The 14604-nt window shown below is 36.7% G+C and overlaps 1 protein-coding gene across 10 annotated transcripts in view; it reads right to left on the bottom strand.

The window, feature by feature from the left end:
• CSNK1G1 (casein kinase 1 gamma 1) overlaps positions 1-14604 on the bottom strand; it is a 164403-nt gene that overhangs the window by 83743 nt on the left and 66056 nt on the right. For 9 of the 10 annotated variants that reach the window (XR_009051412.1, XR_009051413.1, XM_057722805.1 and 6 more), the window contains one exon: positions 10722-11121. Coding sequence is in view for 7 of the 10 variants with exons in the window: in XM_057722805.1 (XP_057578788.1) it covers positions 10722-10902 (181 nt within the window). In the remaining 3 variants the exon portion in view is untranslated. Of the gene's footprint in view, positions 1-10721; positions 11122-14604 lie in introns of those variants that run through there. The other variant, XM_057722810.1, reaches the window with a different exon arrangement.

Consider the following 14604-nt stretch of genomic DNA (forward strand, 5'->3'; position numbering starts at 1 on the left):
ATATACATTTACACACAACTGAACAAAGAGTTGCTCTAATTTTTGGTAATGTTACAATTCTGTCTACAAAAACAAAACCCAAACAAACAAAAACAAAACAAGCTTCATGAGTTGGAATTATCATTAATTTCTCTATAGGGACTTCCCTGGTGGCGCAGTGGTTAAGAATCCTCCTGCCAATGCAGGGGACATGGGTTCGATCCCTGGTCCAGGAATATCTCACATGCCACGGAGCAACAACACCCGTCATCACAACTACTGAGCCTGCGCTCTAGAGCTCGTGAGCCACAACTATTGAGCCCACGTGCCAACTACCAAAGCCCACAAGCCTACAGCCCTCACTCCGCAACAAGAAGCCCAAGCACAGCAATGAACAGTGGCCCCCACTCACTGCAACTAGAGAAAGCCCATGCACCGCAACTAGAGAAAGCCCACGCTCAGCAACGAAGACCCAACGCAGCCAATAAACAAACAAATAAATATATTTTAAAAACAAAAACAAAAACTTCTCTATAGGCTGGGTGTTCAAATCCAAACAATCTAATTATTATTTAGGTTAATCCATCTCTGAAGTAGTTATAAAGTAGAAAAAGAACCATAACAATCTCAAAAACAGTTAATTTTTAGATTCGCAGTACAAACACTAGCCTAAATTACCTACAAGAGCCCTTTAATAAAAAAAAAACACTTAGAATTACTTAAATCACAAGGCATTTACTGTTTCAGCTTTCTATCATCCAGACAAACTGGAGAACTCCCCTATTATCCTTTAGATATCAGCACCACTAGACAAAAAAAAGATTCCTCTGTGTTTTTTTTAACAATACAGAAAAATGATACCTTTTGTGGGAAGGGGGACTGAGATCAGAAGTTCTAATTAATTTATGATCTCTGGGGTGGAAGGGTGATGGGGTGAAAAATATGACGTGTAATTCCTTCCAAGTTTGGTTTTTTTCTTTTCTTTTTTCTACTGCCTACAGGACAAAGTCCAAAATCTGTATCGTGGCCCACAGCTAGTCACGAACAGACTCTGCTCACATCTCTAGCCTCACTTCCCACTGTACCTTATTCAAATAAAATGTAAGGGTAGAATAAAGAACAGTGTTTATAATTTCTTCCACTTTGGTTTTACTCTAAATTTCAAATATATACTTTGCAAAATTAAAAATAATAAATAATTAATTATTAATCAATTACCCAGTTTTCCCTCCTTACCTCCCAGAAAAATCCCTGACGATTAAAGTTGGTCCAACATGGAAACTAGACAGGGATACTTAAAGAAAAGATTATTGGCTATCATTTTATAGTTTATATATTTTTTGGTAATAGGTATAATTATACCGAATGTCAATGATTATCACCTTTGGAAATAAAAATTACTTTTTAATGTCCTTTTAGATCTTTTTCTCCCCCCCAGCATGTAGTATTTTAACTGCACACTTAGCCAATAAGTGGTGAAACTACATGATATACAACGGAAATACCTGTCTGGGATATCCCAGACCTGGGCTCTAGTTCCAACTCTGTGGCAAGCTACCTTATTTTACCTCGATTAAGTTATTTAATTTCTAATTTCTTTCATTTTTATTTTTATTTTATTTATTTATTTTTTTGGCACACGGGCTTAGTTGCTCCGCGGCATGTGGGATCTTCCTGGAGCTGGGATCGAACCCGTGACCTCTGCATTGGCAGGCGGATTCTTAACCGCTGCGCCACCTAGGAAGCCCCCTTTCATTTTTAAAGTGACGAAGTTTGGACTAGACAAAGCCAAAGTTCCTTACAGGTCCAAAACTTAAGTCAGATCTTAAGTTTTGTTGATCTGGACTTTATATTATTATCTATTAAATCAGTCTAAATTACCATGAGCTTTTGGGGGGGCAAATCCCAGTCTTGTAGTAAACTCACAGCCATCTTTTTCATATAAGTGTTGCCAATCTAGTTATCAGACTTGAAATTGTAGAGCAGGATTCTTGACTCTTTTGTTCAACTCATTGCTTATTTGATTTAATGTTGAATCTTGATTCTGTTAACCAGTCACTGTATTAGCTGCCCCACCTCAAGCATTGCGTTACATGGGGATTTCATTAGTATGCCCTTCAGAGATCTCCATGCGATTCACGGTTGAACTGAATGGAACCAAAACACAGAGTTCTGCGGGTCAGCACCGGTGAGACAACAATCTGATCTTCTTTGGTGACGTGGTTAAAACAAATACAAATCTCCTCAGCTATCTTATCGGCCAGTTCGTATTACTAAATGTGTTACTAGAATATCACAAAGTCTGTCAAATAAATGCCTTGCTGAATAAAAATACATGATACATAGAGATATCTGGTTGGAAACGGCAGATAAAATGTACGCATTTCACTCTTCTTTTCCAAAAAGCCCAGTGAAATGACAAAAAGAAGGAAATAGAACAAGTAAAACAGGTGGGAAAAAGGCAGACTAGAGATGTCAACATTTTGGAAGATGAGCTCCATTTCCTTTGATAAGAGCTTTACCATTTTCTGGAAAAGTGTGTCCATAAGTTCAGTTAGTTTTCTCCTTAGGATACATGATCATCACGTAAATAATGATTCTGAACTCTCTTCATAATCAAATCCTTAATCACTCTAATTTTGTAGTCCTGCTGAACAATTCCAAACTGGTTTAGCGATCCTGGAAATTTTACTGTTAAATTCTCCTGATTAACTAGCCAAGATGTCAATGCGTAATCCTGGCAAGTATCATATCTGTGATACTTCTAACGTTACCATATTAACACGACAGTCTGTGCACCAGCGAATGTGGTTAAAATCATTTGTTCCTACCATTTTTTGGTGGATTATGCTATTGATAGAAAGAATTCTTCCTCAATATCTGTTAAAGCTGTTTAACCTCAGCAAATTGTGCTTGAGTTAGAACCAACAGGATGCAATTCCAAAAGAAATTTTAAACTACAATACTACTAGGAACAATACTTTATATTCATGGGTGGTTTTCCAAGAAAGTTAAAATACCTTATTTCTGGGATCATAATTTAAATTGAATCCCTCCACAACATACTGTGGAAAACAAATGATATAATTCGTTACGTACCTATGAAGTGGGAACCTAAATATCCCCTTCTGAGAGGGAGAAAAATATGTTTTGTCAGTCTTACAACTTACTACAACACATACACAAATGTACACACACACCTATCTCCAAAGAGGTAAAGCACATGGGACAAAATATTAACACCTGGTAAATCTAGGTGTTTATGGATACTCACCATCCTATCCTTTTCAGATTTTTGTAAAATTTTGAAAATTTTCTTCATACAAGTTGGGAAAAAATAAAATAAAAATTTAAACAGTTTTGTATTAGGCATACAAACTACGTGCTCACTCTCTATCAATCACTGTCTTAGGTGATTATACACATTATCTAAATTTTATCTCCAAGACAAATCTGTAAGGTAGATATTATTACCCTCCTCTTACGGAGGGAAAAAATGAAACTTGGAAAGGCAATCTGACTCAGGGCTCTCACTTTTAACCACTTGAGGAAGAGAGTAATGACATAGCTTTTAAAACTTGTTTTTAGTTTGTTTCATCCACAGACTCCCCAAATTTGCAAATTTATATGGAAACTTTAACAATGTTGTAAAAGCACAATACAGTCACCCCTTACTATCTGTGGAGGATTGGTTCCAGGACCCCCATGGATACCAAAATCTAGGGTTGCAGATGCTCAAAGCCCTTTTATAAAATGTGTATTGTCTGCATGTAACCTAGGCACATCCTCTGTATACTAGATCTAGCTCTCTAGATTACTTATAACACCTAGTTCAATGTAAATATTATGTAAATAGTTGTAAATACAATGTAAATCCTATGTAAAGAGTCACATTTTGCTTTTTGGAACTGTATGAGACTATGCTTCCCCATAGTATTTTCCACCCCTGGTTGCTTGAACCCACAGATGAGGAACCTGTGGATATGGAGGGCCAACTGTGTATTGGTTTTTCTGTTTTGCTGACTGGCTCGGTTTTTGGCAAACAGATTGAGTTTCATTTGTTCAAAACACTAAGAAACTATTAATAAAAAAAAGTATATATACACTACTACTAAGAAAAAAATAAACTGTACACTTTAAATATATGCAGTTCATTGTATGTCAATTATTATATCTCAATAAAAGCTCTTAAAAAAAAGTAAACATTTGATTTTACAATGCTTTCACTTTCAACTGGAGAAGAAACACTTCTAAATCTTGTTTTATCTTAAGCCTATATTCCTTCAGGTAAATGCTTTCCAAAGAATTTTAACACAACAGACCTATACCTTTTAAACAAAATCTTACTGAAAACTCAATATAAAGGTAACAGAGAGCCCTGCCTGCTCACTTTTCCTTTCCCATTCTCTTGTAGTAGGAAATTAAGGGCGCCAAGACTTTATGGGATGCGATATGAAACCAACTGCTTTATATAATATGCAACTGTAAACTGCTAATTATCACAACTGCCAAAAACAGAACTGGCTGGTAAGAGCTGAAGTTACAAATCCAATTTAAGTTCATTAGTGATAGTTACGTAATTACCATAAGGAAAGAACAATATGCAGAGAAGCTGTCATGTACATTCTAGTCATAGAAATAAGTGTCTTATTTTAGAAGCAAGGGAGGAATGTGTCACAGGACAAGCTGATACTCTTAGACAATTTACCTTTGTCAGAAACATCCTTCCGCTCTAATGTACTTTTGCACATTTCATCAGATACCAAAGGTGGAAGAGAACAAAAAGGTCAAGTCTTTGTGCCTCCATTTTCTTGTTTGTAAGTAAAATACATTCTCTAACAATATCCTATTTCACAAAGACAGTATAAAAATTATTATGAAAATTCATATGCAAGACTGTTTAAAGGGTCTCCCATAAACACATACCTATTAAGTACATACCTATTAAGATACAGAATCACCTATCTACTTATTCTTGCAACTAAGAAGGAAAAAAAGCTGTTACTTGTATACTAGGGATATATATTTTCTAAATTCTGGAGGAATAAAATCAATTTTATCTTAATGTTTACATGATTCTTTCCAGGCCTGATTCAGCAGAAGACTCAAAACTTGAAAAACAAACACACAAACAAAAAAAAACAGTCCTCAAAAAATTCCCCATGTTTCACAATTAATAAAAAAACAACCTGCGGATCTGTCTCCACTCTATCGTGTCCTCATACCTTTTATCCATGATCATCCTTCATCAATCTCCCTTTCTCAAATCTTCAAAATTCCCCTTTCTATTGAGGCAATATACATAGATAAGACTCCACAGAAATAACCTTTCCATTGAAAAATATGCAGAGGTCACAAAAGAAGCAACTCTTAAAAAAACAAATATAAATAAATGTGTAAAGATGTTTAACTTCACCCATGAACACCTACACATTTAACAAGATAACATTTTCCCAATCAGACTTGCATAGATGAAAAGATTCTTGATAATGTTCAAGGTTTCTGAAGGAGTAGAGAAACACATACATGCGCGCGCGCGCACGCGCACACACACACACACACAGGCTCACACAGATAGTAAAGGGAAACCATCTTTCTGGAGGGCAAACTGACAATGTGTAACAAAATCACAAATACGTATGTATCTTTGACACAGAAAGTACATTTTCAGGATTTATCCTAAGAAAATAATCAACCAAGTTTGGACTACAAGGATGTATTTAATACAAGTGTCTCTAAGGATGTTCAGTATAGTATTATTTATAATTTAAAAACAGAAATAATTTATATGTATGTTAAGACCAGCTAACAAATTTCTAAATATAGACATAAATGAGTGATCTATATTTAAGCTGAAACAACAGAAGCTTATGCTGTATTAAGTGAAAAGAGCAAGTTTATAGCACAGTTTCACTGCATTTCTAAAATATGTCCTGATATACATTTTTTAATTATGGAAAATTAAATTTATTAAACAAAATTAGTGATTATCTTTGGAGATACTTTTAAGTAAAAATTTTTTTTTTAATGTTGGACAACATTATGTTTTCTTTTTAAAAACATTCCTTTAAAAGATATTTTTTGCTTTTTGTTTATTGCTTTTTTTTTTCCTGGTTATAAAATACATGTATTCATTTTAAAAAAAAGAACAAAAGGGAAGGAAAAAAGGAACTGTCTCAGAAATATATTAACAGAAGTAAAAGACCAAGGCTATAATAATTAACATATCCTGGTTAGTCTTGGGGCACAGGCTGTGCTTAACACTCTACCCCTCTAGAAACTCTTGACTTTTCAACTTCTCTACTCTTGAGGCTCTTCCTCTTCCAGCATGCCTTAAATGTACCCTCTTTCTATCCTCACTCACACAAGCCCCACGAGCATCATCTCATCACCCATGACTGCATGCTCATTAACACCTAGATGGTGATGATTTCTTAATCCTTATCTGAAGTCTAAACTTTTTTAAGTCTCAGAGTCACAGTCCTGCATATGTGGTGCACACTCCTCAAAGTCAATATATTCACAGTCTAAGTTGCCTTCCCCATCATCTACACTAGTCTTGTGTTTCCTATCTCTATTAAAGGTTTCCTCATTCACTTGGTCTTCCCAAGCTGGCAAACTCGGCCATCTTCGATCCCTTCCCCTAAAATAACTGGTAACCAAATTCTGCCTATAGTCTACTTCTGAAATTTCTCCCTAATTCATCCTTTCCTCTGCATCTCACTGCCATTTTCAGAGCTAAGGCAGGCCTGGCCACTTCTGACCTGGACCACTTAGGTACCCATTATATGCCATACACAGTGAAAGGAATTAAGGATACAAATAAATATGAGACTATTAATAAAGCAAATTACTACCATCAAGCATATCTTGAGGTAGAGAGATGGAGGAACATGTCACAATGTGACAAGTACTACAATTGGGACAAAAATCCACAAGATGTCAACCTCTTCACTATCTCATCTAATCTTATACTGGGAATTATCTTTCTAGAATAGAAACCAGACACTGTCACTCTTCTGTTGTACAACGATTGATGATTCTACTCTACTGCCTACAGGATAAAGTCCAAATGCTTTAATATCATGCAAACACTTCACAATCTGGTCTCAACGTATCTAATAGCCTCATCTATTACTTTTCTTTCACTTTATACCCCATAATCCAGTCATGTGTAACTAGTTGCCGCTTTGACAACATGCTAAACACTTTCACAACATATTGTTTGTGCATCCTGCTGTTGGAGAGTCCTTCTTCCTTGTGCTCACCAGTGAAGTCCTGTCCTACTCTCAAATCACACTCTTTTGTGAAACTTATCATTCACCTTCTCTGCCAGTGTAGTTTTCATACAGTCTATTACAATACTTATCACTTCATGTTGTAATTTGTTTCTCTTTCTATCACTAGACTGTGAGATTCTTTTTTTTTTAAATTATAGCTGATTTATAATATTGTGTTTGTTTCAGCTATGCAGCAAAGTGATTGTTATACATACATACATATTTTTTTCAGATTCTTTTCCCTTACAGGTTATTACAAGATATTGAATATAGCTCCCTGTGCTATACAGTAAATCCTTATTGTATATCTGTTTTATATATAGTGGTGTGTATCTGTTAATCCGATACTCCTAATTTATCCCCACCCCCCACCCTGAGACTGTGAGATTCTTAAGGACATCCTGTTATTCTTTGTATCCTGCCCAAAGTCTAGCAAGACAGTAAATATTCAAGAAGTGTTCATTAAATGGATGATGAAGTGGAAAAAGATTTACAGAGAACCAAAATACACTAATCATTACAATTTTTTTTTTTTGATTCTCTGTCTGGAATCCAGGAGTCTATCTAAACACTAAGGCCACTACCTACCACGGACCCCCACATACTAGGAACCCAAAGGAGCCCATTTTTTTTCTCTCCCCGCTTCCTATTCATCTGGCTATCTATTCATCCATCCCACAAATAACATCAGCAAATAATACAGATAGAATCCCTGCTCTCCAAGGGGCTTATATTCAAGTCAGGAGAGACATATATAAAATAATTTCAGAGAGTGATCAATGCGATGAATAAAACAAAGCAGTCTGATGGGACAGAATGCAGTTAGGGGAGATACGTGCTATTTTAAATGAAGGTGGGAAAGAAGTTACAGAAGGTTTCTCTGAGACAGTAACGTGAAAGTTGAGGCCGGAGGGATGAGAAGCAACCAGCTAAGCAACATTTTGAAGAAAGAATTCTTCAAGCAGAAAAAACTGCAGGTGTAAAAGCTCTGAGGCACAAATGCACTTGACTATTTGAGGGACAGCAGAGACAGTGTAGCTAGAGAAAGAAATGAATTTGAAGAAAGCTCAGCCTTGTAATGGTAGCCTGGGTGGAGGCCTATCTGCACCTGCCTTGAGCTTGAAATTTTCCAGTTTACAACCTTCCCTTGTGTGCACAATCTTCTACTTACTAACACCACAGCAAGAGGACAATGGAATAGGGTATACAGCACACCCTGTTGTCAGGAAGATGTCAAATGATTCCAAAAGTTCCTTTTCTGGTTTCTGTTGATACAAAGTATTCCTAGATACAATGCCCTAACAATAATGGTCCCAGGGCTAATGAAAACCTCATCAGCACACAAGAATAAAACCACTTGAAAAGAAAGATAAGTTCCTTCTACCGACTACAAGGCAAGTCAAAATGAGACCCATCATAATCACCCCAGATTCATTGGAGGAAATAAAAAATAACACTTTACCACTCTGAAAATATACATGAGCTACACATTTATACTTTCACCTGAATAGATTTTTCCATTCCTGTGTAAACATAAAGATCATATAATACAAATCCAGACTTAAGTAATTAAATAAAATACATTTCTGGTTTTCATTGACCAGGGTTTTTCTTCATCTTTATAGAAATTAAACAATTTTATGATGTTTTGAGAAAGAATGAATTTATATGCATTATAAACTGCCTCTCAGCAGTAATTTTGTGGATATTTATGTCATAATCTATTTAACTCAAGTACTACTGTGATGTTAGAGCAAAGTCAATCCCTTATATAAGTGAATATTCACAAACCTAGCTGCTGAAGCAACTCAATAGTTGGTAAGAACTCAAGCAGTGTGAAATTACACATCTTACTCCTATTTTCAGTAGCATCTGCTGGCTTTGCTAACCTGAACATGAACACATCACTAAATATAAAAAGCCTTTCATTATCCTAGTCAGGTCTTAAAATTCCAGGCTGCCAGCCTTCTAGCGGTAAAAATAAATTCATTCTCAGCATTCCTAAATTCAATTCTGCATCCAGTGATCTCTGGCGAGTGCAGTGATCTTTCCCTCAATCTCTCTATGGGGAGATGAGAGGTAAGATTTTTTTCAATCTTCTTTTGAAAAAACATCAGAAGTAGCAGAAGTAATCAACAGTAACCATCTTGTGCTCCCATGCTCCTGCTCCCTCAAAGGGCAAAGCCTCTTAAAATGGGTCTTCATAATACTACAGTCTCAGCAGCTATGAAAAATAAGAACACACTTTAGCCTAAAAAGGATCTCATCACAACCTCCAAGCTGACGACCAACTTCACATATTTATAAGATCTTTCGTTTTCTCTTCCCCATTCACCTAGGAAGGGCCATAAAACGTTTCTAAATACCCAATGTACCGTCTTCCCAATTTCACATCTTCAAACTGGTTAATTTTATCATCATTCATCATCTCACTCATAAATTAGTACTTGAAATAAAAAATCCTCTCCTTGGGACTTCCCTGGTGGCGCAGTGGATTAGACTCTGTGCTCCCAATGCAGGAGGCCCGGGTTGGATCCCTGGTCAGGGAACTAGATCCCACAGACATGCCGAAACTAAGAGTTCACATACTGCAACTAAGGAGCCCTGGGGCTGCAACTAAGGAGCCAGCCAAACCAAATAAATAAATAAATATTAAAAAAAAAAAAATCCCCTCGGGGGGGGGAGTCAAGGAAGGGAGGGAATACAGGGATATGTGTATAAAAACAGATGATTGAACTTGGTGTACCCCCCAAAAAATTAAAAAAATAAGAATAAAAAAATATATATACAGGTACAGTCAAAAAAAAAAAAAAATCCTCTCCTTGGTTGGGAAATAAAAATTGCAAAGTTTCTCCCTGGAGTTCTAGCTCAATCCTAATGTTGGGACTTTCAGGAAGGAATACAAACATAGTATAAGTTGGAAAACCTCTCTAAACACTGATGTATCTCCTTGCAGACTAAGTATGGGTATTACAGAGTAAGGATTTACTCTTCCCTTACTAGGGGTAGAGTCTGAATTAAAACAAGGCCTTAACCCCTTCTCAAAGTGTGGTTCAAAGACCAACAGCATCTCGATCAACTGGGAGTTTGTTAAAAAGACAGAATACAGGGCTCTCTCTCTCTGACCAACTAAATCAGAATCTTCATTTTACTGATATCTGTATGCAGATCTCCCTACATCATAAAATCTTAGAACTGGTGGAAAATTTAAAATCCTGTAACATACAAAGAGGATGAACCTTGGCTAACAAACATCTGATAATGACAATAGTCTCCTTTACAAATTCTTCAGTTCTTTTAACATGTCCTCATTACAAGAACTCATAAAATTATAAACTGCTAAAAAAAAAATTATAAACTGCTGTCTTGAAATACACCAAAGCTTATTATACCTGCTGCTGCTGCTGCTGTTGTTGTTGTTGTTGTTGTTAGTCTAAGACAATAATATAACCAAGTTCTTACCTAATCTGAGCTCTCCGAAGTTCCCACACCCTATCTTCTTGCCAACCCTGAAGTTGGGTCCCACCATAAGAACCCCAGATGATGTCGAGGAGCCAGATGGTCGAGAACAGTGTCCACTCCTTTGTGCCATGGGTTTAGTTGCCCGTTGTCTTTCATCCTTTTCCCTACTAGGATGGTCCATGATCCTACACGACAGAGTCTCTGCACAGGTAGCCTTAACTTGTATACCTCTCTTCAATACAAAAGTATGTCCAAATAAACCGTAGTCAGAGTAAGGTAAGGAGTTCTTTTGGCACCATATTTATGTTTCTAATTTATCTCCAGGAGATGAAAAATCATTCATTAGTTCTTGTAGGACACGTAGTCTGTAGGTCTCAGGCATAGGAGGATATTGTGTAACCTAGGCAAAAAAAAAAAAAAAATCAAGAAAGCATACAGTTAAAAGTTATATTTTTGGCTTCCTAGGTGGCGCAGTAGTTAAGAATCCGCCTGCCAATGCAGGGGACACGGGTTCGATCCCTGCTCCAAGAAGATCCCACAGGCTGCGGAGCAACTAAGCCTGTGTGCCACAACTATTGAGCCCATGTGCTGCAACTACTGAAGCCCACGCGCCTAGAGCCCGTGTGCTCTGCAACAAGAGAAGCCACGGCAATGAGGAGCCCACACACCACAATGAAGAGTAGCTCCCACTCACCACAACTAAAAGAAAGTCCGTGTGCAGCAAAAAAGACCCAACACAGCCAATAAAACAAATACATAAATAAATTTATTTAAAAAAAAGTTATATTTTAAAACAAATTAGGAGAGTTACCACTAATCAGAATGGACCCTATCCAAAACTGAGCAAAGTGGACAGGTTCCTGAAATGGATTTTGGTTTTATATCCTGCAACAGTTTAGCCATCTGGACTAGCAAATTCATCTAGTAACATAGGCTCAGTAGGCTACAGACCATGGCAGCTAAAGGAACACACAATCCTTTAACATAAAATGCTTTCTTCAGACTTCCCTGGTGGCACAGTGGTTAAGAATCCTCCTGCCAATATAGAGGACACAGGTTCAGCCCCTGGTCTAGGAAGATCCCACATGCCACGGAGCAACTAAGCCTCTGCCCCCACAACTACTGAGCCTGCGCTGCAGAGCCCATGAGCCATAACTACTGCGCCCACATGCCTGGAACCTGTGCTCTGCAACAAGAGAAGCCCTCGCACCACAACGAAGAGTAGATCCCACTCACCGCAACTAGAGAAAGCCTACGTGCAGCAACAAAGACCCAATGCGGCCAATAAACAAATAATTAAATATTTTTTAAAAAATGCTTCCTTCTTGTGTTGTACATATGACTCAAAAGAAAGCTATTTGTTGGCTTTTTCATCACTGGCTAACAAAGACATGGTGGGGTTTCAGCCAAGTTAAATAAACTGAGGGGAATTAAAAGCTCTTCCCTTTAATTTGGACAGAACCTATCAGAAATGAAGCTACTCACTATTCACTGTCCCACTCCTCCATCCCCACCATTTGTCAAGCACTGACAGCAATCATGAAGTCCAAACAAGTTACTGACCTAGCTACTTCTACGAAGCCCTTTCCAAAATCCTAGTGGTACAAAGTAGTCCTAGACTAAAGATTTGGAAAGCTCAACTTTTGGTCTAGTTTTCACTGTGGACTGAGTATACAATGACAGAGTGCCTGAAGCAGATCCTTTGCACAACCGCAATGTGAGAATAAATCTGAAAAATAAGAAATCTTAAACAAAATTCATCCCTACCAGAATTCTCCAGTTTCTCAATTCAGGACTAAGCCCAAGACAAAGTTTACAATGAGATAATTTTGTTGCTACTTTTGATAATCTAGGTGAGTATCCTTAACAAAAAAAATTCTGTTATCACCAATCACAGACTAAACATATACTTTTGTTTCACTTTCATTAAAGATTTTCCTTAAAATTTTAAGGAAGAAGAGAATTAGAACTGCTTGGTTACTACTGCATGTACACAAGAAAGCAAATATCTCTAGACTGTAAGCTTCTTATAGACACCTTTAATTCCCTAGTACAGGAACAGGCACAAACCTATGAGCTGAATATACAAATGGGCACATGATCCAAGAATATAATCTCTTTACTTCATTACAGTAGTTAAACTATTTATTTTCATCTTTCCTGTCTGTTTTCTTTGCATTAATAAAATACATTTCCCGGAATTCAGGAAATAATACATCTACATTCATAATGTATACTGTGTTAAGGTAAAAAATCAGGGTGGTAAGAATAGGTCAGCAATTACTGGATTTCCTACATGAACAACATTATGAATTTATATTTCTCCTCACTCTTTCTCTTATTACAATTTCATCAAATATCCTTCAATTACCTTTGTTGTCTACCCAAAGTCCCTCAAACAATATGAGTAAAGAAAGAGAAATAGGAAATTCCCTGGCGGTCCAGTAGGTGGGACTCCGCGCGCTCAGTGCCGCGAGCATGGGTTCAATCCCTGGTTAGGGAACTAAGATCCCGCAATCCATGCAGCACAGCCAAAAAAAATGAGAGAGAAGAGAGAAATAAAATTTAAGATGTTTTATTTAGATAGTCCCATCTTAACAGGTGGTCATGTGTCTATATACGATAAACTGTCAGGCTATACTTCCTTCCCTTATATCATACATTTTTTTGAGAACAGGTAAAGGGTATCTTAGCCTATCCAGACAATTTTGAGCATTGAACTAACTCCGAAAGTTTTATCAATTATCACTAGTATAACAGTCTCACTTAGAAGATTTGGAAACCTATTCTACCTTGTCTATTGCTCTTCATACTTCTCTTTTCTGTTCACTTTTTCCCTAACAAATGGAGCTTGTTTTCATAATGCTTGTCATTAGCTTTCTCCATTGCACTTGGACTCGTGTGAGATAGGTTTAGTAATCACTCACAGCCCTCATACCCATGTATATGTGCATGTATGGATTCAAAAAACACACAGTAGCACTTGCCAGGTCAGAAACCTGCAGAAAGTCAATAACCACATTCAGCTGGGAAAAGTGTGGTTTTTTTAAACATCTGCTTGTAGATCAGAACAATCATTTTACCTCCCACAAACATAGCAAACACTCATACTTATGATATCAATTCTAACCTATTCATGAGACATCAGCACAACTTAATCTGTACCTCTGAAAGATGAATAATATTCAATACTACTTTATGTGGCACCTCTCATTAGAGAAATCAAACTAACTGAATGATTAAATTTTTAAAAATCCTATTTGTTTATCACCACTCACTGCTCAAAACTATTTCCTACTTCCCAATTACAAACTCTAGTTTATCACTTGAGTTCCTTCAATAATAACTCCCTATTTAAATCCATGTATTAAAGCTCCTACATAAACCAAAGGAATATCAGCCCTTAGCTCTGATACCTAGAATGGTCTCTTAAGTCTTCTGTCTTTTTTAAGGCCTGATTCATATCTTACATCCTTTGTGAAACCTTTCATAACCAATTCATCATTAATGCTTATAGCACCACTGTCTATACCACCATCTGCCCCCTACCATATATCAGATTATATTGATATGTATTCTAATATTCAATCTGATTATAAGCCCTTGAAGTTAGGGATCCTGTCACACCTCTTTTAGTTTCTTGCATATAATTGGTACTTAATAAATATTGAGTAATAATTATGATCTTGAATAAAAGAAACAGATTCCTAGTGACATAACCTAATATTTATACAAAATAATATGCAAAAGTAAGGAGAACCCTAATTAACTCTAAAAACTCCTAGAATTCACCTAGCAAGAAGCTGGTATTATTTCATTTAAATCCATTAGTGTTAAGACATAGGCTAGTTAGACTTTCCATTTTACAAAGATATTAAATGGT

The sequence above is a fragment of the Hippopotamus amphibius genome, chromosome 2 (assembly GCF_030028045.1).
Source record: "Hippopotamus amphibius kiboko isolate mHipAmp2 chromosome 2, mHipAmp2.hap2, whole genome shotgun sequence".
NCBI classification, from domain to species: domain Eukaryota; kingdom Metazoa; phylum Chordata; class Mammalia; order Artiodactyla; family Hippopotamidae; genus Hippopotamus; species Hippopotamus amphibius.